Here is a 27,323-nt window from a genome sequence, read left to right as displayed (position 1 = left end):
TATTACTCCAGATTTCAATGTCACATGATACTTCAGAAATCATTCTAAGCAGATTTGCTGTTTTAATCATTATTACTGGTACTTGATCATTATTAAAGGTCCCGTGAAATGCTTTGAAATATGTACATTATACATTTTTATTCCATGGTTGACGTAATTTTAACCTGAACACTATGAGGGGTAGAGACACAGAGTATCTCCTTTTCTTTTTAAAAAACAGCCAATAGTGTTTAGTTTTTATCACAGCTCTGCCAGTGAAAGATGTTGAGCTCAAGAGCATCATATGAAAAGCAAATAAGAATTGTCTTAAAAGGGGAGGGGCATGTCAGTTACTAGAAAACATTTTATTGGTTATGATGTGATGAGAAACTGTAGTGTGAGTCGACATGAATAAAACTGTTGGTCCATCTGGGGGGAAGTGACAAGCTTTACATGCTTATATCAGTTTTATATCTTCTAAATGCGAATTCTGACACTGTTTTGGGGCACACTAGCTGATAGATATCCTAAAAACTAATAATACTAGGGCTGTGCAATTAATCGAAAATCCGGTTTCGTATATTTGTATTTATATTTACATAGAGAACAGTTATTTTAAACTGAAATAACATTGTCTTAATATAGCCTAACTGCACAGTATATTTGTTCAGATAAATCCAGTCTTGGTCAGCAGAAATTATTTCTATCAGCTATGTTTCCAAGATTTCAACCAGTAATTTGTAATACATAATAACAGTACTGGGTTAATACACAGCAAATTCACATCCATAAACCTTTCTATGAATCATAAATCACCAAAGCATATAAAATGTATAAAACAGTGTAGAAGGAGACAGTTTGTAGACATCTGGGTTTCAGACAGTTCAGCCATAAGTCATTAAGTAAGACTGACCAGCGTCATTAACCCCTAACCTCAGCTTCGACACAAACACAAACACACACACCGAGGATAAATGACCAATGGAATGGTCTTCAAAGAAAATGACTTTCCTTCATAAAATCAATGATAAACCTCCAGTCTGTACATTTATTATGGTGTCTGATTGAATGATGGGCCTGGCTGGAACACTGTGGGAGGAAACACCCAAAGTACGTCCCTTATTTCACATACTGTACAACCACAGTCAACATCTGCACCCGAATGTTAGACCATATTTCTTTTTCAAAAGCATTTATAGCACTTTCTACTCAATAAAACAGACTTATATATTCACATTTAGACCCAAGATGCCCAAACTAGGGCCTGGAGGCCAAAGTTGGCCCATTGTAACCTTGGATTTGGCCCACAATCTCATCTGAAAAGAGAATAAGAATGATAGGCAGGGTTGTTTTGACAATGATTTTAACAGAGATTGTCATTTCTAATTGACAATAACCTTTTTGTTTGTTTGTTGTATTGCCAAGCTTAAAAAAAGCCAACTAAAATTGTTTAGTTTAAATGTCATTTGTAAATACGTAAATAATACTGTAAAAATGTAAATACTGACACTCGTCAAATAGAGGACAATGCAGAAAACATCTGCGATCAAATCAAGGCAAAATCAGGTGCAACTTAGTGTAACTACATTCTGCTTTAAATGAGATACTTTATTAAGTTTATTATAAAACATTAAAAAATTATATTGTATTAGTTAATACATAGCAAAGTTTTCCAGTTATTTTTAAATATTATGAAATACATTAGCAAGTACCCATGGCAACTATATTAACCTTCAGCCCACTAGCCTCAATCTAGTTTGGTTTTTGGTCCTTCATAAGAAAAAGTTTGGGCACCCCTGATTTAGACTTTTATTTTTGTTATAAATATCAAGTTTGGGATTTAATGAGAATTGGATACCACGAATCCTCCATCACACAATAGAGATAATCTTAGACAAAAATCTATTATACAGGTGAACACACAAATTAAGACATTTATTATTGTAGGATAACCGTTAATGGGTTTATAGACTGAATTATGATTCTCTAATAATAAAAATATCATTAAACAGAATTTATCCAATTCCACAACTAACTGCCTTCACCCTGTCTTTTATTATTTTATTATTATTATGCATTTTCAACTGCAGGGTTTTATTATTGCACTCCTTCTCTCATCTTTCACTTGCAGCAAACTAACGGTTGGACATGTACGTAGATATTAAGAAACACTTAGAATTATAAAATCTAGAACATAATATTTCTGTGAATTTAATCATTTTTAAGGACTAAAACTTTGTTTTTGTACAATTACATTTTTTATACTTTGATACCATACAATTATCTTAATTTGGCAATAAATAAAAATTCATAAAAATCAGATTACCTGTTATTTCCACAAACTGACTTCATTTTACATGTCATCCCAAATTACTGTATGTACTTGTTCAAAACAAGTACCAACTAAGAGGGTATGTGATTTTGAAGGCAGCCAAATCCAAATTGTGTCTCATCAAATGACTGCACATTATTTATAGGACATAGGATTAGTAATGTGACTAAAAGAACAGAAACTCACTAACAGAGGGAGGACTGATGACTCCGCGTACCTGTGACTAATCAGATGGGTGTGTCATCTGCATGCTGCTTCAAACTTTCCTATTCACCTTTATATCCTGAACATGATTTTGAGCAATAACAAGTGTCCTTAAGTGATAGGTCACTAACTAGTTTCACATGTGTGACTATCCAATAATCAAAGTAAGGACAGAAATCACAGTAAGATATTAAAGCAAACCTTAGTGTGACTTGTGTTTACATGCTTTTTAAAATTGGATTATTTGCTAAGAAGTGAGGTTATTTATTACCGCCATTATCTGCACAAATGAAGAACTCACATACAGTACAGTAGGCATGTTAATGGCCACTGTTTGAATCTACCTATTAGGCATTGTGATGTACACTGCAATACCTATGAGTTTGAAGACCGCGTGAAGAGTTGTGTTTACAAAATTAATCTTTAGAAAAACATTTTATTCAAAGAGTTAAGCATCATAATATTATTTACATTTTATTCATTTATAGTAAATCAGTGGGCAGCCATTGGGATGCAGTTGTGGGTATGGAGCATTGCTCAAGGAACTCATCTCAGACTTGGTATTGTGGGTGGAAGAGAGTACTAGTTATGCAATCCAAGCCAATGCCAAGACTGGAACCTGCAACCTTCGGATTACAAGTCCAGCTCTCTAAGCATTAGGCCACACTGCCCCAATGAATAATGTGTCAAGGAGTTCATTCATGAAGTTATGCAAACTGCAAAGCATTCAGATACGCCTAAGAAGATGCACAATTCATTTAGAGATACAACAATGTGATTAAGATGTTTACATGCCTGTTTATTGTGATTAAAATCGTCATGCAACATAGCAATTATGCTTGCTTTGCTTATGAGCTTAATTGTATTCGCTTGATTAAGTATTATGTTTACATTTTTGGCAAAATGACAAAAATAGTGCTAAAATACTAGATAACAGCATTATGAGAGTGCATGCAAACAGTTAAGATGACCGAGTTTCCTCCATCTTGACTATTAGAGCACTGACTAAATAAGGTAAATGTCAGCACAAACCATTAGACTCAGTCTTGAACAAAAGTGTGCTTCTCCCCTAAGACTAGTGGTACTCAACATTTTAAATCTGTGTATAATCCAGTATAATTATGCAGTATTATATACTGTATAAAACATAATTTAAAAATTGTTTAACTCAAAACTTCCAAATTGAGCTTGACAATAATACAAATGTATACATTATAAATTAAAATGTATTAAAAATAATTTTTAAAATTAGTTCACCTCATATGAAAGATTTCCAAAACTACAAAAATAAATTAATTAATAAATTAATTTTAATGCAATAAATTATTTAATTTGTATTTGTTTTATTTTAGTTTAATACTTGTTTGTTAGTAATTATATCTTGCAAGTCAATGTTTTTACAAAATTTTCCAGTTTTTTTTTCATTTTACTGTGAAATACCTGTTGTTTTACAGTTATTTTCTATAATTAAAAACTCTAGCATTAAATTTACAGTTATTGCTTGTATTTTGGTATTATGTAATGTTTCTGTTTTTTTCAGGAAATTTTCTGTATTTTCAGAGAGTAACAGTTTGTAGTACTACTGAAGATTGTAATCATATGAGGATTACAGTGAGGCTAATAATGTCAAATAATAGCCTATTGTTTGTAGGCTGCATATAATGTAAAATATTTTATGGTTACAATTACTTAACAACATTCTTCTTTTTTGTGAATGAAAAGGGAAGAAAAATTTAGAATATGGGTGTTTGTGATAAAATGATACAGACGTAACACCGATTCCCACATTATTTACACTAAAGATCTGGTTACTAGTCAACAAAAATAAATTGTTGTAGCAAAGCAGGATAACTCCAACATTTTAACCACTAGGGGACATGAATGAAGAGAAGGAGACTACATAGCATGTGTTAAGAGTCAGCAGAGTTACCTCACTGTGGGACTGAGCAGGTCCACCCAAGCCCAACTGAGCTTTAAATGTATGTGGATTCTCACAGTTCTCTAGTCTGTTCTCACTCCATCTACATCTTTTATTGCTCTCTGACCTTCACTTTTAAAAACTTGAAATATTACTTAAGCAGAAAGAGTCAGGAAGATCCTGTGGTGGATCACTAAATAGAGATGAGACAACAGGAAACAACAGGCCTTCATTGTGATGAAGAAGAGAGATTCAACCCAGACCTGGGTTTTATGAGCATCTGTTTCTGTTTTAACACTCTGCTAGTTCTTATCGGATACCCCATTCATAACGATGTGGAGAAACTGAACAACATGAGGCTGTAAACAACAGTTGAGGTTTTGGGAAAAATATTACAGCCTGACCACTAGGAGAAGAGTCCAAAACATTCTTCCAATCCAAATGCTATCCCACAAAGACTAATAAATTAATGTGTGAAGACAACTAGCATAAGCATTTTTTTACTATGCTAAATTAATTTTTTAAAACCTCTACGAAACCTTCCTCAGAACTGAACAGGTGTTCAGGCTTCATAATTAAAGTAAATAAATTATAGCTAAAAAAAAGTATAATAAAGTGAGCTGCTCATTTCTTGATTTCAACATACTGTATAATGCATCTTAAGCACAGTGTAAACAGTGTGTTCTGGACCTGCCTGCAGTTCTGCGAGCGCACTTGATCTTTTCCTGTTAAGCCAGAGGATTCACCCACGGCCAACATGTTATGCAAACCCGAATGAGACCTAGATACCATCAGTAGGGAAATCACCCGAATGTTTGTGTAATTTAAAAATGAAACATGGGATATGCAGAAAGAGGGAAAGAATGCGAGCGAGAGATGGGATGTGCTTTTTGATTTAAATAGAAAGTGAAGAGTTTAACCTGAGGTTATGAAAATCTACAGTTCACTGTCAATAACATTCCATGTCATGTTCCATAACTTCACACTGCTTTTAGTATCTCTTATGTATCTACATGTGAGCTATGCAAGAGCATGTGGGTATTGGAGATGGGGATGGGAGAAAGCAGATGCTTGAAGCTTCAGCAAAGGAAATTGAAGTTTTAAAGCAATGTGTTCACTATTGTCCAGTACAGGCAAACTGCAATATCCTGTCCCGGGTTCTCTCCCTTGCTGTTCTTTTCTGCTCAAGCATATAATACAGACTCATAATCAACCATAACAGCAGGCAGCAGTTGTCCAAGGCCCTGTGAAGTGGTCCTTCATGGTAGAGAGGGGGCCCACCCATAAACATTTTATCCTGGCCCTGTGAACTTTAGCGACAGCGCTACCAGGCAGTGCTTATTTTGGCCACATGACACTGATAAAAATGTCAAGAGGTCTTAAACATATACTGTGAGGCCAATCTGTGATTACTTCAATTAGTGCTTGCAGTCCAACAAATGGCTTCAAGTAACATAAATACTTTCATGTGCCTTAATGAATTCCCTGCAGCAAAAGTTAATATCATAAGACTTCACTTGAAAATGCCGGGTTAAGACTATATACAGTAATATTTTTCTGTGGCCATAATCAGAGTGTGAGTTTTGTGATTTTGACTGCTTAAGGACAATCAAAACTTACCATGTTTACTGATGTGTGATGTTAATGAGAAGGTTTAACCAGCAACTGAGTTTCAAAAACAAGTGTTTAAACTAACAATGGCTGTCAAATTGTTATCTTTTGCATTGACTTATCAAGTCAGAAAGAACCAAAGATGAAAAGAAGCAATTGTGGACACTGCATAATTCCATCTCCTCAACTATCCTCCAACATTTACAACTATAGGTTGTTTACCAATTACCTGAAATACTACCCATAGGAGTGTAACTTTATAAATAGGAAAAATGGTACATTCCTGTAAGAAACTGCCTACAAAGTCTAAATAATGTGCTTCAACAATCTTGCAATTTGATTATGTTACACACAACGACACACAGAAGGATGCACATTTTAAAAGGAAACTATATATAGGTCTTAATAAACTGCTTGCACAAACAACCTATTCAGTCAGTTTATGAAGGAAAATACTCTTTCATCCAAAAACATCTGAGCTTTGATTGGTCAATTCTACAGATGAGGGCATCCTATTGATAGTTTACACGTTTTATCATGGGGAATGCCCCCCTGGCGAGCAAAACATTACTATCTCCCACTAACTACCAAGGCATGGGCTGAGTAATTTCTCCTCATAGTTATAAAAAATGGATAATTGTTGTTCAATAATATATAGCGCTATTAACCAGCATGAGACAAATATTAATCTATATTAATCTATGAAAAACTAAATGACATAGGATATGAAACAGGGCTGCCCAAATCAAGCTCTTTCTAGGTATACTAGAAAGCTTTAGGCCAGTGTATTGAAGGAAGATAGAGCTAAACTATGCAGGACACCGGCCCTCCAGGACTGAGTTTGTACACCCCTGATATATACAGGATTTCTACAGGTTTCATCAAATCAAATGTAAGACTTTTAAGACCTTTTGAAGACCATTATGGATTCAACTTTATACTTAAACATGGCTAAACGCTGAAGATTTTGGCCCAGATAAAACATTAGAAAAACATTAAAAACAAATTTTGCAAGGAAATGATTAAACTATATGTTTATAAGTATAAATATAAATAGAGTAGGTAAAATAAGTTAATAAATGAGAGTTAATAAAATTAACTTTTGGTAAAATGTTTAATGAGATGGAATGTTAGTGATTGGATGGTTGTTGGTCCGATTGGCTAGCTTTACATGAACTTAGGCAAATTAAGACCTACAACACAATACTTCAGTGAATTTAAAACTTTTTAAGGCCTTACATTTTGAATTTTAAGACATTTTAAGACCCCGCAGACACCTTGTATAAAGCATGTACCTTCACCAATGACTAAATCACCACGAAATATTCACAAGCCAGATGTAAACATTAGCAAATTGTAGCTCTTACAGGGACATGATGACATTAAATGGCTTAAAATGGCTACGGGTGCAGTATTTGGATAGCAATTTACAGTTTGTGATCATATCTTTGTTTTGTTTTTATGTGATCCAAATATTGGCAGGTTGAAACAGATGGAAAAAGGAGCAGATTGTGCTGCATTTCTATGAGAATCCCAGTGTAGCTGCCATAGTAGTCAATTGTTTTTTTTTTTTTGTTTTTTTTGGCTATCAGGTCTCCACACAGGTCATATGAGGGAGAAGTACAGTAGAGATCAGAACAGAGTAGGTATGGGATGATAACCATTTTCAAGGTATACCGCGGTTTGATAAAGTCAAGGTTTTAAAACCGCCAAAATTTTTCTGCTATACCATTTTTAAGGTATGAGTAGGATTTTTTATTTATTTACTTTTTTTAAGACAACAGTATCTCCAGCAGGAAATATATTGAACGATTCATTCATTCAGCCATTCATTTTTTTTTTTTTTGGCTTAGTCACTCTATTAATCCGCGTCGACACAGCGGAATGAACTGCTAACTTATCCAGCACATGTTTTACACAGCGGATGCCCTTACAGCTGCAACCCATCTCTGGGAAACAAGTCATAGACTACGGACACTTTAGTCTACCCACTTCACCTGCACCACATGTCTTTGGACTGTGGGGGAAACTGGAGCACCCGCAGGAAACCCACGCGAAAGCGAGGAGAACATGCAAACTCCACACAGAAACGTCACCTGACAAGCTCTACCAGCACTCCCTAATGCCACATTACCTATATCAAGAGATGCCAATCTAAATTGTAAAGATATCTGTGTTTAATGAATACTAATAAATACAGCAGAAGTCAAAGATTCATTTGAATTATTTAGCCTGACATGTTTACTGCCCCAAAATATTTGAAAAGTTTCTCAAAATAAAACATATTCTATTCAAAAGGGGAAAAGTTGCTGTTTTGTACCGAGACATATTTTAGAGCAGTGTTCACAATACCGTGAAACCGTGATATTTTTGTCCAAGATTATCATACAAATCTTATATCAGCCCATGTCTAATACAGAGGGGCAAAATAATAAATGCTAGTTTCCTGTCTGGACATTGCATAGCATCCCAGAATTAGTTTTGTTTGTTGCCCACAATAACACATTACATTGGATCCAACAATCAATTTTTGTGTCTGGCACTCATTGTTATTCTTAAGCCACCAAGAAACCCTACATCAAAAACAGAGTGTCAAAATTGAGCTGATATTATATAGACTAAACTCAACAAAATAAAGCATATCTTTCTAAAATATTTTCATTGCAGCACATAAGATTAATTTCTCATTTTGGAGTGTTGAAAAGAAGTCTGCCGGACAGAGAGGCAGAGGGGGGATGTTTCCCACACTTTCAGTGCCCTTTAGGTCAGACATTTTACCTTCGCGTCCAGCTGTAGTGCATAGAAGTATCCAGCCGTGACGGCACCGCACTGTACACACTACAACAGAGTTCACAAAAGGGTCTCAAACATAATTCAGAGTAAAAAAAACTTTACCACCAATTAACCCTTTAAATGATGTGTTCTCATATTAGGGTTATTGTATCAGCATTCAAACACACACAAATACACAGAAACCCAACGGAGCTCAGTCACTAAAGAGAGCTCTTCATGTTTGTCTGATCGGGCCTATTGTTGCGAGATTAAAGACAGTACGGGGCATGCGTTTATTACGACATCCTACACTGGGTATCAGCTGTACTCCATTGCAGACAGATGACGGTGAGTATCCAGAAGTGAAGTGTTTGTTCAACTCAGTCTTCCTTTCATGACTGCAAAGCCAGTGTAAATTACAAAAACGCTTGGCGGTTGGACTGGGCTGAAGCACTATTAAATCAACAAAGTCACATTCATCCTGCCACGTCCAAAAGTTCAACAGCCATTCATCTGGACTCCTCATTGACCTAGCTGATGTAGGAACGGTCTTCTTTATGTGTGTGAGGTTAATGGTGTGTGAACTCAATGCAGTCACGGCACACAAAGTCTTAACAGGGCTATTTAAAACAAAAATACTGAGCAGTGCAGGCATCTGTCCACACACACACACATTCCAGCACAGTACTAACAGCACCTATCACTCTCTGGATGGACTCAAACATAACTTTATAATAATACCTAACAATCATTTTATAGTATATAGATGGTTCAAGTTAAAAATCTAAAACAATAAATGCTTTAGGTAACAATAAGAGCAAAACAGCAGTGTTCTTTAACCAGGTAGTTGAAGCCAACTCGATTGGGGGTTCAAAACTTCCAACAGGGCAAAGCGAGGGGGTGTTTCTGCAAATCTTACCAAGATGATTAAAAATGATCTAAAATTATATAAATATGTAATATAAAAAAGCTATATTCCTGCAGCTCTAACTAGAAGACTGTAAACTTATATTTTCGTTCAGCATGTCTGCAGTTTTATCTACAGTGTTTGGATCATGATTAAAGTCCATGGATATTTTGAATCACTGCCGATAGTACAACAAAATTATTCAAAATAATATAATAAAACATATTTGACCATGAAAATTTTAATTGGAGAAACTTACATAATATAAAACTTTCAAAAATACAGTAACAAGCATATTTAGTTAACATATTTCGTTCATGTTAATGCACTAGAGCTCACTAGCATAACTGACAATTCCTACATTACCATAGCCCTCACAACTGTTTTTGTCTAGTTTCGTAAATTAATAATAATAATACATACAAATAATAAGATTATAAAACGTATAAATAAATTAATAAAAACTCCATAAATTAATAATTAATACATTTAACAATTATTAAACATACAGTTAAAGACAGAAATATTAGTCCCTCTTTGAATTTTTTCTTTTTTTAAAATATTTCCCACATGATGTTTAACAGAGCAGGGAAATTTTCACAGTATGTCTGATAATGTTTTTTCTTCTGAAGAAAGCCTCATTTGTTTTATTTTGACTAGAATAAAAGCAGTTTTTAATTAAAAAAAACATTTTAAGGTCAATATTATTAGCCCCATTAAGCTATATATTTTTTGATAGTCTACAGAACAAACCATTGTTATAGAATAACTTGCCTAATAACCCTAACCTGCCTAGTTAACCTAATTTACCTAGTTCAGGCTTTAAATGTCACGTGATGCTGTATGGAAGTGTCTTGAATATCTAGTAAAATATTATGTACTGTCATCATGGCAAAGATAAAATAAATCAGTTATTATAAATGAGTTATTAAAACTATTATGTAAACAGGGGGGCTAATAATTGAGGGGGGCTAATAATTCTGACTTCAACTGTATATTTTTAGTTATACCCTATAAAGTTTTTGATCAGGCAGGAATGGATTAAACTATTTTTAGATACTTTATTCAATAAATTTATGAACAACTGAAAAAAGTAAATAAACCTCTAAATATAGTTGTTGACATTGGGCCTCACAGGGGAGAAAAATGAGAAGCACTGATCCATGAGTAAAAGTATAATAAGCAATTAATCTGTAGTGAATTTTAAATGAAAGTTGGCAAAACAATCGTATTGACAATTAACTTTAAACTGGAGAAATAAATAGTGTGAAACAAAAATGGAAAGGAATTACAATATCTACAAATACTCATCTCCTATATATTTCTTTATACAATCAAATGTATTTTCTTTTTATTAAAACGTTCACACGATTTACAGTATAACTTGGGAAGGATGAATCCAGTGAAGGCATGCAGAAGAAAAGAGGAGGAAGGAAACTGTCAGGATGACTTGCTCGGGCATGGAGAGCTGTGACTGCAGGCTGAGTGAGTGGACAAGCTAAATTCCAGAGACAGGTGGAGAGAGACAGGCAAAACGTTCAATATGAGAGTCACTTACCCTCAGAAGATCCTGCTACAGCAGCTGTGTCTACTAATCCAAAGTCTTCAGTCCTACAGGATCACGCAGACCAGACAGACAGTCTCAGAGAAGACCCTCTATGGTAAAACTGGCAGCATGTGAGAGGGAAAAATAAAACACTCTGTGAGACACTCATACACACACACACACACACTGAGACTGTCTGTCACTGTGCTAACTCAGCCGAAGAAAACTCCTCCCCCTTCTCTAAAACCTCCCACTCTCTCTCTCTTTATCTCTAGGGGAGTGTAAAGTCTTTTACTCACCCCTTTCCACAAACTTATTACCAAATCTGCCTGTTGGAGCATGTGAAACTCTCCTATCTAAAAGTATGAATAGCAAAGACTTCAACGTTAAGTTCAGAATTACCTCACAAACATACATGGAAATTACTGCCTTACACAACCACCCCCACACACACACACACACACACAGCCACAGCCAGGCCAAAAAAACTTGCACTGAAACCAGGGGAACATATTCATGCTCAAATTACGGCACACAGGTTGTGGTTTTTGGAATTGTTCACAGGCACAAGGCATCTTCATATACAACCCCTAACAAAACAACCCTAAAGTACACTTGCTCTTACACAGCTGAGAAATACACTAGGCTGCAGGACGGAAACCGTGCCAAATGAAAATAAACGGTAATGAAGGAAAATGTAAAGAACAGGGAGTGTTATTTAAGACTGAATTTTAAATCTTGGATGCGTTTTGAAAAATGACTTTGAGAAAATATCAATTTTTCCAAATCCACTTCCTGAAATGTTTTTCCAGTGCATCTATCATGTTGAGTCTACATCATGTCAGAGAAACAACCCCGGCCATTACAAACAGAGACAGTTCAAAAATAGATCTCTCTTTGGCTGATGATGTAAACAGCATTGATGGATCACAAAACGGATGGAAAGTGTTTGAATTCTGGCAGAGCAGGTTGACCCGCCTCTTTATGTCAACAGAAAGTGTCCATGAGAGGTGTGGATGTGTTACAGACGTAAAGAGCCAAAAACAAAGAGTTTTTTTCTCAGATTTGTTAAAGCTTGCTTAAAGACTGACATGTCAATGAAATGCTTCTGTTAAAGGTCACTGGAACAGAATACAGGGAGGAAATATCAACGCAGGCGCTTTTTTAACCGCTTTACTGAAGTGCATGCATTAAGCTCCTGGCCTGTTGTTACAGTTTTTCTCAGTCACTTTTGGTGCATTTCTCACAACACGATTTACATTTGCACAACAGTTCATGCATTTCTCAAAACAATTAGTCATTTTTGCACATCATAGTAGCAGTTTCTCATTCCTTCCAACAAATTGCAAATGCTTTTGGACATGCATCAATTGCTTTCATACATTTCTCTGCTGTAATCATAACATTATCATTTGCTTATGTCATGTTAGTCAAAATTAACTAAACTTCTGAATGCTGACTAGTCATTCCATATAAAATTTATTTAATTTTATTAAAAAAAATTATTTAATTACTTAAGTCATTACATACAAAACTGTTGGACTAGCTGTTAAAATCTGTCTAGCTAAATTTATAAAAAAAAAAAAAAAAAAAACATTTTTCTGAAAATGTGTTCTAAATTGAACAATTTCATGAATGATTTATTTTACACGCTGTGTATGTTGTAGGTTCAGTTCCAATATGTACTGCAATGTTGTATACAGTTGTGCACAGCTCTACCCAAATGAAGTTTATGTTTGTGGTAAATACGGATGTACAATGCTGTGAATAAATTAGAATTGCAAAGAGCAAATGCAGTAAAAATGTGAAACATACATATTCAGTGTCTTGATACCTCACTAAATGCAGTGATTTCTAACTTTACTATAGTTTTCAAATGGCTGTGCAAATAGTATATAGTGTTGTCTTGAGCATTTTCAGGAACTGTCATCAAAATCGGACTTTTTTGCATTGGAAAAAACAGAGTAAACTGTCATAATGAAAACATGACAAAGCTTTGACTATCTTGTACATAAGCAATGGTGTCAGGACTTTTCATCTTGATGACATTGACACTTTTATTGACATGAACTCTCCATTTTGAGTAAGTGACACACTTTGCCAGGTTATCAATAGGTTTTGCAGTTTGTACAAATTGTTTTGAGAAATGCATTAACTGTTGTGCAAATGTAAATAGTGTTGTGAGAAACGCACCAAAGCGACTGAGAAAAACTGTAATCAAAAATTCATTTGGGGATTTGTCCATGTATAAAGCGCCAGTACGCAGTTACATTTATTTATTTAGCAGATACTTTTATCCAAGGGTCAATGGAAGAACTTCACACATTAGTAGGAGTTCAGTTTTATGAAAAAGCCATGCACTTATCGCTCGGTATTAGATGCTAACCGCTTTTAAAGTATACCGCGGTTTAGAAAAGTCAAGGTTTCAAAACAGTCAAAATGTTCTGCTATACTGTTCCTAATGTGTGTACGATTTTTTTTTACTTTTTTTTTTAAAACACAGTATCTTCAGCAGAAAAAAATATCCAAAGATTCCATTTTAAATTGTAAAGAAATCTGTGTTTTTGAAACAAATGAAGACAGCAGAAGTCAATGACTCATTTAAATTATTTAGCCTATGTTTACTGTTCCAAAATATTTGGATTGGAATAAATCAATGTTTTTAAAATAAAATACACTGTTCAAAAGGGAAAAATGTTTTTGTTTTTTACCCAGACATTTAAAAATAACATATTTTAGAGCGGTAACCATAATACCGCAACACCATATTTTTATCCTTATCATTATCATCATACCGCCAAAATCTTATACTGGCCCATGCCCAAAACTAGACTAGTCATCAAATAGACAGATTAGACAGACTTTAGGTGTAGTCATTCATTTCTGTTTATTTGATGACTAGTCTAGTTTTGGCCTATTTATAGACGTCTATTAGATTTTCACTGACAGCCCAAACTTAGCCTTGTTTTAGCCAAGACGACTGTTTTGACGTCTATTAGACATCTTCTAAAAACAAAAAATGCTTGCTGGGCAGTGTATGTCAAAAATTACGGAAGCATCCATATACATTGTTATCATCAATGTTGATGAACATTGTGCTGTTTAATATTCGTTTAAAGAAGGTGACAGATGTTTCCTGCATATTATAAATAAAGTTTCAATAGAGCAGCATTTATATGTATTAAAACTTTTAATGCAAATGTAAAACCATTTACTGTCACGTATTATAAATGAAATACATCCTGAATATTATCCTTCAGTAAAAAACAACAACTTTGGAACATAAATATGCTTATTCTTTCAACCGGGCTTAAACTACTAAAGAGAAATGGCACAAGCTGGTCTGGAGAAGACATAACACACATTAAATCTACTCAGCATCTCAGTCTGTAAAACATGAGAATACTCAGGACGCTCATCATGGCAGATGGTGCTGACAATTGGCCTGTCTGAACTTAGACAGGGGGTCTCAGATGGCACGAGTGTGTCCTGCTTTTCTCCTCGCTTCAACACCCAGAACACTCATCAGAATGTGGTCTTTACATCATGAGAGATTCACTGTTATGATTTAGCTGCAAGCGAGCTTCCTGTCTGGGGTCTCCAAACATGGCTAAAGGCTTTAGTGTTTTTCAGAGATCCTCATCACAAGTTTCACAAATATAATTTAAAAAGCTTATAATAACCAACACAAGACAGAGAAAAGAAAGTCTCAAGATGCAAAAGTCAATGCTTCTCAAGTGGTGAAAAAGACCTCTTTCATTGAAGACTATGACATTTTAAACATTTACACCCCTAACCTTCACTTCACCGTCTGCTATATATTTGTGGTGATGTTCCGAAAACCCCGTCTGATGTTTGAAGTCAAATTAAACACAGAGCCTGTTTGAAAAACTGCATCACAATGTCACTCTAAATGATTTTTGAAAGCAACAAAGGCTTTTTAAGCTGCAGTCAGATTCATCTTTGTATGGTAAAATTCTGACAGCATCTCAGTTTGAATGCATATGAAAGATCGGCATCAATTACAACAAATTTGCAGGCTCTATTACAGTTTCTCTCAGTCACTTTGGTACATTTCTCAGTTCAGAATTTAAATTCTCAAAACTGCCTGTTCGATCTTTACATCATGGTGTCACTTGTGCACTAGAGATGCTCCGATCGATCGGCCAGATATCAATATCTGCCGATAATCATATTTCACAACTCGATCGGTACTCATTGATCTGGCCAATTCCATGAACCAATTGCAAGTGTTTGTTTATGAGTTTACAAGCACAGGAAGATGCACATGCTTGCCAAGGTTATGCACAGTGCAACAACACATAAGCAATGTTTCCAAATTGCATTGTTAGTAACTTTTTTTAACCATTTTTATTTTTTTTTATTTTATTTTTTTTTGTAAAGCTGATTCTGACCATCACATGAATGCTACACCCTTAATTTATTAACTTAGGTAAGGTGCTGACAATTATTGCACCGATACTCCTATAGCACCAATTTTGTCTGATACACACAAGATCAAAAAATATAAAGACATTGACGACAACATTTTACTGTTTTTGTCACTGGAATGTTACTCTAGAGTTTTCAACACAGTTGTTTCAGTTATGATTATGAAATCAGACACTTTTGAAAGCTGTAAACATAAATCCCTTCTTTAAATAGTTTTGGTGCATGCATTCTGGCTGACTACAACCTTACAGCCATAAAGCAGAGCTAACATCAAATTAAATGTGTTACAACAGTGTTTATGGACCATTGTGTAACAAGTCTAAATGTTCCAGACAATGTGGTTCAGCTTGGAACATTCTGAAGGACATATGACTGATAAACACCAATGGTAAGAACCATTATTTATAGCTATACTATACCATCCAAAGTCATTTGACCATGATATAAACAATTCTAAAACAAAGAAAAAAAACTGTAACAACCTTCACATTCACTCTTCATTGAAGTTAGAACCATCCACTTTGTTCAAAATGCCTAGTCATATGCCAAACAACAAATCTAATAATTCACCTCATCATCAGCTCAATCTGTAACACACTGCTCCTTCTCATCTGACAATTTACTTATCTAATCCAGTGTTCTCTTGGAAATGCCAATTCCCTCCTTCATCTGATTTAATACACAGATACATTTGAAAAGATATTTTCTACAGAACTTATTTAACCCCGCACACTCATTACTGCCTCATGATACATAAACAACTGAGAATCTGTTCCTATACAAATAATAGGAATCCATATAGACTAGCATACATCCGATAGATAGATAGATAGATAGATAGATAGATAGATAGATAGATAGATAGATAGATAGATAGATAGATAGACAGACAGACAGACAGATACAGTTGATAGATAGACAGACAGACAGACAGACAGACAGACAGACAGACAGATAGATAGATAGATAGATACAGTTGATAGATAGACAGACAGACAGACAGACAGACAGACAGACAGACAGACAGACAGACAGACAGACAGACAGACAGACAGACAGACAGACAGACAGACAGACAGACAGACAGACAGACAGACAGACAGACAGACAGATAGATAGATAGATAGATAGATAGATAGATAGATAGATAGATAGATAGATAGATAGATAGATAGATAGAAACAGTTAAAAGATAGATAGATAGAAACAGTCTTTTTTGCCCAGGACACTCTATAAACAAGAATAAACACACACACTTAAAGCTTTTCTCTTAAATCAAACATGTGTTCAATCTTTACAGTTGTGAAGGGTTGGGGATGAGCAAACAGTTATGCAATCAAGAAAAGATACTCCTATCCAGCAAGTACACACATGCTGGAAAACAAATTCATAAGCAGTGATTATCTACACGGAGGAGTCAGGGCAAAAACGGCCACAGGCTGTACTTTTTAAAAGCACAGAACATATATTATAATAGCTCTACTTTGTTTTGAGAATCATTTTCTTTTCACACATTTGTACAAGACTGACATATCGATTGATCATGAATGTTTTGGCACAGACGACATAAAAGCCTTGCCAATAGGAGAGAGAGGGTGGCAAAACCTCATCTTAGATCATCTGCTTTGGTGTGTGCGCAATAAATAAAAGCACGTACGTGATTTACCAAGCAATTCGGGAGAAACAAGGATGATTATATCTGTGATTACCCAGAAGGGGCCTGTTCATAGAACCTATGGAGCTCTAATCAGTTTATGCTCCGGCCTGACATGGAAAATTCCTGCTCTGGGTTTCGGAGGTCCCACTGACAGATCAGCCAGATATCGGATGATCTGCTGCACAGTGACAATGCAAAGTGTCTGTTAAGAATGTGAGCAGGTTTTCCACCCCAGGGAGCAATATTCACCCAGCCAATAAGGAGAGAGCTATATGAACACTGCCCTCTAATCTGCTCTGGACAGCCCCACAATTAAGCCCTGAAAGAATAGCTTCGTTCTTGGACTTCTGCACAAGGGATGGCAGCTACTGTGAGCTCCACACACCACTGCTGCTTTGATCACTTCAACGGGCACCAGGAACACACCATCTGCAGGCTGCCAATATAATCAAATGTGCTCAGAAACTATGAGACTGACTGCAAATTTAATTTTAGCTACGCATGCATGACACACACACACACACACAATATTATTGTAGCACTGATACTGCAGATGTTTTTCATCGATCAAACAAAGCCAAAAATACACATAGCAGTCAATTAAACGAATCAACTATACATTTCAGACTTAATATTTATGCAGTAGTTATAATACATTTATAATCATTCCACAATATTTGAGCTAGGGCCTAAAATATTACATTTACAACTAAAATTGTTGTGAACCTTGAATGCTACAGAGCTTCAGTTTGGTCTTTTTTATGTCGTAGTAGTTTTTGTTGTTTATTTTAGGTGTTTTGTTATGAAAAATGCATTATATGTTTTTTTGGCACAGTACAGAATAACAGTGTGGTTATTTTTGTCTGTCAACTATACAGGTGTGAAAATATTTTTCAGGATAATACATGTTTACATGGCAAGTGGCAAAACTGTTATCAAGTTTCCAATCAATTAAACAATTTTTGTAAAAGATAAAATGCTTTACAAGTCAAAAATGACTGAACAGCTTCAAAGGACTGTGGAAATATAATTTGTTCTGTATACTCTCTCACATACATGAGTGCATGCACACACCCTTTCATTAGAATGTGATTTATACTGGTCCCTGTCAACTAGTTAACCTGCTTGGCAGGTTAATTTCATCAGTTGAGCCATGAAGTTCAAGGTAATATGAAAATTGGTACACCCTCCAGAATTATCTTCCACCACAAAATCACTTGGTGTCTGCCAGCTTTCCCACAGTTACTGAAAAATGTAAAGTAAAAATGTGAAGAGTTTAAGCAATTTCAGGCTTAAAACAGGTGATAAAATTAACAAAGTTAAATTTTTTTTAATGCTCATCATTAAAAATATATTTGTGATAAAGCCTACTAGGCATTAGAAGATAAACGCTTTTAAAGTTTACCATGGTTTTGAAAAGGTCAAAAGTTTTAAAACCACTAAAAATTATCCATTATTCTGTTCCTAAGGTATCTGTAGGATTGTTTTTATGTTATTTTATGTGTTTTAAAATATCTGTGTTTTTGAAACTAATGAAGAAAGCAGAAGTTAATGATTTTTTAAAAACTATTTAGCCTTTTTTGCTTACTGGTCTAAAACATTATAAATGTTTCCTAAAATAAAATATACTGTGTTAAACGGAAAATGTCACAAGGGAGATGCTGACAACAGAGTGCGGATCGAAATGCAGGATTTATTATAAAGAGATTGGTCAGGCAGGCAATGATCTCAATTAAGAGCAAACGGATGCATACAGGGAATCCAGAGTCTTGGTCAAATAACAGGTGGATGGTCAGTACAGGCAGGCAGCAGACAACATAAAAAAACAAACAAACAAGGCAAGGCAAGAAAACCACGTTGTAATTTAACTTGACAAATAAACAAGACTCAGCAATGAGGATGTCAGAGTGAGCTGTATATATCTGAGTATAATCAGTCCATGAGCAGCTTCAGCTGTCTCATCAAAGGAGGCTTGGAACAGGTGTGTGTGTGGTGCCTGACAGGACTTGTAGTCCATTTGGAGGCAGGATTGTAGTCCATGTAAATGTTCTCCAGTGATCTATGAAGGTTAGATCGCCAGTTGATTGTGACAGGGAAAATGTTTTTTACAGAGACATTTAAAAAAACTTATTTTAGAGCAGTAACTTAAATATTGTGATACCGTTAAACCATGGTAATTCGTATTCAAGGTTATCATACCATCAAAAACATATACCAACCCATGCCTAAGGCCTACTATAAAAAATCTTTTTTTAAATTATTTTCCACAAGAAACAAGTAAATGCATGTGAAAAAGTGTGGGAGTGATTTAAGTCGTATTTGTGCTCATGAATGAATGACTGTATTTAAAAAAAGCATGTGCAGCAGTTTAAACACAGTAAATATTTTGCTGCATATAACAAGAAAAAACCTGGTGTGCAGCAACTACAGTGTCTTAGAGAGCAACTGAATCTGGCCATTGACATCGTCATTATATGGGGAGGAGGATAGACACTGCCAACAAATGGAAACAATTTAGAAAGTTAATCCACCTCTAACTGGTCTCTGTGGCCTGTGAAATATGGCTCCTGGTTGAGCCTGTGTTCTTGCCCTAAAGAGCTCCAATTACACTGTGTCCTATCAGACACATTTCACGTGGTTTTATAGAAACTGTAGCTTCATAATAACCTAAAATGAGGCTATTGTGTCACATTCCTGCCACCACAATATCATTCTTCATGGGCAATTTTTCACACCTTTATAGGAGCCGAACTCTAGGAGCTTCACTTCAGCCACATTTACAGTTAGGTTAATGTTATTACTAAACTAACTAACGATAAAGATATTTTCAGGTCAAACAAACACGTAGACAGTGGCGCAAAAAGGGGGTATGCAGTATATGCGCCCATAGGGGCACCACACATGGGGGTGGCGCCATTGTGCCAAAACTATTTTTGAAATTATACATATTATTATACATATTAAACAAAATAAATACATATTTTTGGTTAAAAATGTTTATCCTGCATTTTATATAAATAAACAATTGTATTTTATTGAATAAAAAAAATATACCACCCATCCCTCTTCGTTGACCATTTGATTGATCCATTGCTCGGTTACAGTCACATGTTCAAAATGGAGAGAAGAGTAAAGAGACGTGAAGCGCGAAATAGAAAACAAAAAGAGAACAAACAATGCCTTAAAATGAAAACTGCCATGACAAATTGGATAATAAGGAATTGGTAAGCTTAACCCACACTATTATTACCATACGTTTAATCAACTTCTAATGTTTTTTGGGAGCGACGGGCAGCCATATCATTAATTATTCATTATCGCCACTCAATCACTGCATGCATGGGCTTTTATTTAACATAAATGCAGACGAGGAGGTTTTGTCCAGGCAGGGGGACAGTGACGCACGGCCACACCTGAACTGCGCCCGAAATCGCATATTTGCGTCCTGTATAGTATGCGAAAAATACTATATTTCTATAGGCTAAAGCCATGATGAGCTGGTGTAAAGTTAACTTTATGGTAAACACTTTTGATAGTAGTAAATTTATGGATTGTCAGCTTCAAAAGATAACATTTTTATTCACTGCATTTAAATATGGATTACAGTTACTAACGTTAGCTCATTACTAAAGAGCAACAAATGAATTTATTTTGATCCTCTGTTTTGTTTGATAACAGAGGTGAGAGTCTGATTTTAAGAATGCAATGAAAACATTTGTTTTGTTTTTGCTAATTTAAGATAATATAACTTGTATTTCAAATAAAACATGTTTACATATTATTGTCTATTTACACACCTGAATCTTAAAGTATCCGCTGTCATTCATCTTCAAATCCCGTGTATAGAAGCCGTCTTTATCACTATGGAGCGCGTCCATCACTCAACTGGAAAGGATGTGAATGCAGCCGTTTTTACATTAATTTCAACGTGCTGTCAATAAAAAATAACGTGAAAGCTTAATTCTCTTAAACAGTTCTTGCATCACATTTGAATTCAGCTGTTTAGCTCCTACTTTAACTTTTCATAGAAACATCACAAATGCTGGAGAAATACAGGAAAAAACCAGCCTGATCTCACGAGAAAACGTAAGTATTTTACGTTTTGGCAGTTTAGTGGCGAATTCGTACGAGTTCAGTCGTAAGAAATTGTACGATTTTAAAAAGGAGGCGTGGCACCTAACCCCACCCCTAAACCCAACCGTCATTGGGGGATGAGCAAATCGTACTAAAATGTACGAACTAGATCATACGAATTCGTACGAATCAGCCACTAAATGAAAAAGTTACGAATTGCCGTGAGATTGTGTTGGAAAAAACACACACGGAAGACAGCGGATAGAATGGTAAAATATGGTAGAATTAATATGGCAAAAACGAGAGGGTTTATAGGTATGAATTGCATATGTTGGCACACACATTTTAATTCTAAATCATTTAAAACAATAACATGCAGTCAAACATCCATGTGTAAAGTTCATGTAAAAGTTTTATCAAAATAAACTGTCAAATCATACTTACAGTTGAGCTCAAAAGGTATATCTGGAGTAATCTGAAAAATTCTCTTTATTATTATTAATTAATTATTTTGCAAAAATAAGAGTGATCACACAAAATGTATGTATAAAAGTAGGCTACATACCTAAATATTAGGGCCAGACAGAATCTGCAAACATTTTTTGCTATTTCTGCTGAGAATTACAGGCAGAAAATACTACTTTACCAACTGTATTGTTAATAAATCATATGAACATTTTAATATTACTATTATTATATCACAATAATATTAGTAAAATGAATTTAAATACTGAGTAATTATAAATGTACACAAATTTACAAAAGTAATTAGATAGACTCAATGATGGGCTAAAAATCTGTAGAAAACTGCAGATGTCTGCGCACGCAGACTCCATGTGGGCCTACTGAATATATTTTAGACAAAATAGAAAATAATACTTGGATTAAAAAATTCCCCTATATAAATTTTGGATACCTAATTAGATTCTTAACCCTGTTAAAACTGACACAAGCAAATAGTCAGAATATTCACATTTTTTGGAACTGTCATGTTTATTAATCCCATCAAGATCCATTTTTATATCATATACATGTTTTTTTGTATTTGTGTTTTGTATTTTTTTATAAATAATTATGTATCATATTGATACATCAGGCCTTTTGGTAACTTTTTCTGCTTAAAACTAGTTCAATTTAGTTCCCAAAAAGTTTGCCAATAACATTTTGATCAAATAAAACATTTCAGGCAGTTTGTCTTTTTTATTTCACTTTGTGAAAGGTGTGATTGCAGTTTCAGTCAATTGTTCATGTGAAGATAGTCCTTACACCTCTCACATATGCATGTGAGAAGTTATTGCATTTTTAAGTTCTTTTGTCCTTTACGACTTCCATATTTATCATTTTGTTTTGACAAATGTACAAAAAGAACAAAAACAAGACATGTCGAGGTGCTATAATCATTTGGTGAGGAAAATGGAATTAAGAAGAAATTTGGGTAGGGATGAGATGTAATTCTTTGTGACTTAACATGCTTAATGTAATTATACTTTTACTTCTTCATACTATTTCAGTTGCGTTCAGAACTTCGACATGTTGTTGAGGAAATTAATATGGGGGGGGGGGGGGGGCGCAAAACTTTAACTCGCATACCCATCAGTAAATGTGCAGTTGCGCCCCTGCACGTAGATTATAGTTGTAACTAGTATACACCTAACGTTACCGAATTATTTCTTTGAACAAAATGAATCTTCATTTGGTCAAAATACAACGTTTATTGACCAGCAGTCTTCAGACGTTTGCCAAAAGGCATCGATTTAACGTTAAACCTAAGTTAACACACAGTATGAAAGTAACGTTAAGGACTCGTTCGCGGTTCGGACTGAGTTTAACGTTACACCTAACGTTACAGAACAAAGCATCAGGTAAGTTTCACGTGTTTGTAAAACATACTTTTACGATTTGAATTAAATGTGTTCAGCCAAAATATGTAGATTATGCTAATACCATTGGCTACAACTCGATACTGGTTATTTCTTTGCACCAAAACTTACTAGAACTTTTAATTAAGACTGCATGATAAAACCATAACTGTGAAGTTACCTTAGTCCACACAGGAAAGAGCTGAAATCCAAAACAAGCCCAGCTTCCGTAGTCATACGCTACATTGCTAATGACTGATTAAACCGTCTAGTTTGTTTAACACGTTACATGTTTATCATTAAATATACAAATACGACTCTCTACTCTACATTTCTATTGGATGATCCTCACCGAGCCGTTGTAGTTATATTAATGCGCCAAGTATGACGGCGACCTATATTATTTAGCGGAATAATTTATATGATGTTTTGATCGACAAGGTTTTATCTTATTATTAATTTCCAACAATAGGGTTATGTTTATTTTATCATTTTAAATACAGCACCAATAACAATTGAGAATGTTTTTAGTATTGATTAAATATTGATAAAATCACACGTTTAAAAACTGTAATAAATCTGTTAAAATGACAGTGAGATAAATGTGTCGAATGTACAATTTTTTTCTAAACATTAGTGTTTTTTAAAATGTTTCCACCATCATTTCTATTATGTTATAAATAGGTGTACGGTAAATTCATTCTTATATAATTAGGTCTTATTAGTATTTGATAGAAATCACATTTGTTGGTTCAGGAAATATCACTGAACAAAAATGACCACATGTTTATCTTCGTATGGGGTGGCGCAGTTGGTAGAGATGTTGCTTCACAGCAAGAAGGTCGCTGGTTCAAGCCTTGGCTGAGTCAGTTGGCATTTCTGTGTGAAGTTTGCATGTTCTCCCTGTGTTGGCAAGGGTTTCCTCCAGGTGCTCCGGTTTCCCCCACAAGTCCAAAGACATGTGCTATAGGTGAATTGGGTAAGCTAAATTGTCCATAGCGTATGTATGTGAATTAGAATGTATGGGTGTTTCCCAGTGATGGGTTGCAGCTAAAAAGGCATCTGCTGAGTAAAACATATGCTGGATAAGTTGGCTGTTCATTCAGCTTTGGCGACCTCATGATTAGTAAAGGGACTAAGCTGTAGGAAAATGAATGAATGAATATCTTCTTATCCATGGATGCTGTACAGATTAATTTATTAAAATGTTCAGATTGAATTTCTACAACTCAAGTCAGCTTGAAAACCTTGATATATAGTCAGGTGGGAAAATCACTTGGTTGAATCAGTTTAAAGTCTCCACATTCAAATCTAACTTTTGTTCTCTCGCCAATGACTTCATCGCTGGCTGGGATCTGTTTCAGGACTTGAGGAAGAGAAAATGGCACATTAGCACATAAATGCGCTGTGGTCTTTTGAGGGTAGTCTGGGGAAGCCCTGCCTAAACCACAGGGACTCCTGGGTTAAAGGGGACTATAACTTCATTATTCTCCAAAGGTTTCCTTCACTGGGCCTCCTGAGGATACAAGGATGAAAAACCAGCTGAGACCAACTAAATATGATAGACTGGAATGTATAAGTGATATGTTTTTATCTAAACATTAAAAAGTTAAACTGAAGTGCTGCTCTCTTAGGTCAGCGTTAATCATGGAAGCTATTCAGGGTCAATATTTGGGCACATACACCTCATATAGATGTGTTACTCACTAAAAATAAGCACATGGGAGAAAAGAACAGAACATTCAGTCTTCAATTTAAAAGGTGTGTTTTTTAATTCCAGTTGAATTTTATGGGGGTCGAATGATTGGGCTGACATTTCTGCTAATGCGACAAGTTCAAGTAAGACAACATAGCACTGAACCACCACTCCATACTGTTACAGGCACAATATAGATCAACAAGGCCTCGTTCCCAACACATAACAACTTCTCAAGGCACAACAACCCTCAATACATACACAGAATTACACAGCAATACAAAACAATGGGCCAGTAGCTTCATCAACACCATTGATACAACTGGACTAAATGGCTTTTAATTTAAAGTGCAAAACCTGTGTACAATACCATTTTATGGTATAGTTATACATGGTATATGTCAGACAAAAAACTAAATTAAACAACATTACATCCATCTCATCATACTGTAAGTCATAGTGCCTGCATATGGTCGATTAAACTAAACACTGCTGAAATAAGTGCAATAGATTATATAGATGAGTCTGTGCATTGTCGCTGTCAAATATTTCTGTAGACATTCACATCCGACCTACAGTGGTAACAGAACAAGATATACTCGGCAGCCATTTCCCAACCCCCTACTACTGATAAATCACATAAAATAAATGATCCATAAATAATTATTCATGATTAAATATAATATAGTGTCATAAAATTACGCAATGCTGGACAAAACATTTTACACTTTGGTTATTAAAACAGCTACGTATAGCTTTGTAGATTAAAATACAGATTAACTAAGCCCTGTTTTTCCTAAAGCAAAAGCATAAAAGGTATGAAGATGAGACGTCAATACGAAATAAATTAACACACCTTGCTGTTTCTCCAAAACACAACAACAGAGAGTCATGTGCTGCATAGAATCTTATACATCCTGCGCACAGCATAAATGCTCCTGATGACAATCATCATCAATTATTTGTCACCCGATGCAATGGGTGTGGATTTTGTTATGCATATTTCAATATTTCAACGACTGTGATTGAAGACGCGTGCCTTTGTGTGCTTTGTGCCAGATGAAAATGTGTTGTTCTGTCATCCCCTACTGAAAGGATAAAACCTCAGCACTGCTTATTCTTGTTTTAAAATGGATTGGCTGATTTGAAGAATAAATCTGTGAGATTAAGAATAACCATGAAGTGATTTGCCGTTCTTAGATGTGTGATTGAGTGACTGAGGGAGGACATTTCAGTAAAAACACTGTTCAACAGACACTCCCAGTACATGGTACTTGGAATGTGGTTTAGCCTTAAGATGTTCAGTCGCTTTAAACCTTGACAATCACACATGCAGAGGTACATGATACAGGGCAGATCACAGCTTGAAGATCACTTCAAACCAACAAATAATTGCATTTATAAACCCATGAAGTGCTAAAAAAAGAAACCAAACGAGTAACCTCTCAGTTATTAATTTACTGACTTCAAAAATAAAGTCTGGCCTGAGGAGGTAAATGCCTACTGTGAGATGATTGAAGGTCCTTAAATGACCACACAGTAAAAAAGCGAGAGAGTCTATAGTTGGGTTGGCTTCCTGCTATGTGGCTCTGCACCAGTAGGTGGCACTGTCACCAGACTCCTAAGATAAACACAAGGATTCCTTCTCTTTCCTGCAGATTGTGCAGCAAGTGGAGGAGGAGGCGGTGGCGGCCTCAAAGATGACATTAGCGGCTGCATTTCCCGATGCTGCTGAGAAAGAGCACCTTCCTCCTCTTCCTCCTTCCCCATAGGGTATTTGAACTGCCCTGAACTTGGGGAACTTGTAGTGCTTTCTAATCCTGCATCAACACCAGCACTTTTGTCCTTGGCAGGGGTGCGCAGGGGTCCTCCTAGCCGCGAGAGAGCGCTAATGCGCGGGTGAAGAGGCTCTGCGGGAGCAGGAGGAGAAGCCAGACTCTCCAGAGAGGAGATGCTCTGATTCCAGGCCTGCTGAAGGTCTACTGGGATGATTTTGGTTGCCTCCACAGACACACAGGGAGGGAGGGAACCCATGCCACTTTTCCACGGCAGGTTTTTCTCTCCGCATGTCAGTGAGGGAGGAGCTGTGATCGGGCTCTGACAGACATCCAGAGCTGCTGGTACTGCAAGAACAGAAAGAAACACAAGAAGGTACACAAGCGTTGGGAATAGGTAACAATCAGTTTCAACCCAGGCTCGTTTTGAAAATGTACCGCTATATACATATCTGAAGAGCGCCAAATATGTCCCAGGAGATACTTTTTTTTGCAGTTTTTGCGTTCGCGAATCCACCCAAGGGCGCTGTGTATGCTTTTT

The 27,323-nt window shown here is 35.6% G+C and overlaps 2 protein-coding genes across 21 annotated transcripts in view; both read right to left on the bottom strand.

Moving 5' to 3' along the window:
• plekhg4 (pleckstrin homology domain containing, family G (with RhoGef domain) member 4) overlaps window positions 1-23,590 on the bottom strand; it is a 119,357-nt gene extending 95,767 nt beyond the window's left edge. For 4 of the 20 annotated variants that reach the window (XM_073908651.1, XM_073908653.1, XM_073908662.1 and 1 more), the window contains exons 1-3: window positions 23,493-23,590; window positions 21,176-21,239; window positions 11,282-11,390 (exon numbers count right to left, since the gene is read on the bottom strand). Coding sequence is in view for 5 of the 20 variants with exons in the window: in XM_073908642.1 (XP_073764743.1) it covers window positions 21,176-21,239; window positions 23,493-23,548 (120 nt within the window). In the remaining 15 variants the exon portion in view is untranslated. Of the gene's footprint in view, window positions 1-11,281; window positions 11,455-21,175; window positions 21,310-23,492 lie in introns of those variants that run through there. The other 16 variants (XM_073908647.1, XM_073908652.1, XM_073908660.1 and 13 more) reach the window with 7 other exon arrangements.
• A 1,481-nt stretch (window positions 23,591-25,071) lies between these two features.
• The window catches only part of slc9a5 (solute carrier family 9 member A5), a 32,991-nt gene continuing 30,739 nt past the window's right edge, over window positions 25,072-27,323 (bottom strand). The window contains 1 exon segment of the mRNA NM_001113472.1: window positions 25,072-27,130. Coding sequence (NP_001106943.1) covers window positions 26,565-27,130 — 566 coding nt within the window. The 3' untranslated portion in view covers window positions 25,072-26,564.

This window comes from Danio rerio, chromosome 7 (assembly GCF_049306965.1).
Source record: "Danio rerio strain Tuebingen ecotype United States chromosome 7, GRCz12tu, whole genome shotgun sequence".
NCBI classification, from domain to species: Eukaryota; Metazoa; Chordata; class Actinopteri; order Cypriniformes; family Danionidae; genus Danio; species Danio rerio.
Note: the sequence above shows the minus strand (reverse complement) of the source record. Positions and strands in the feature narration are given on the sequence as shown.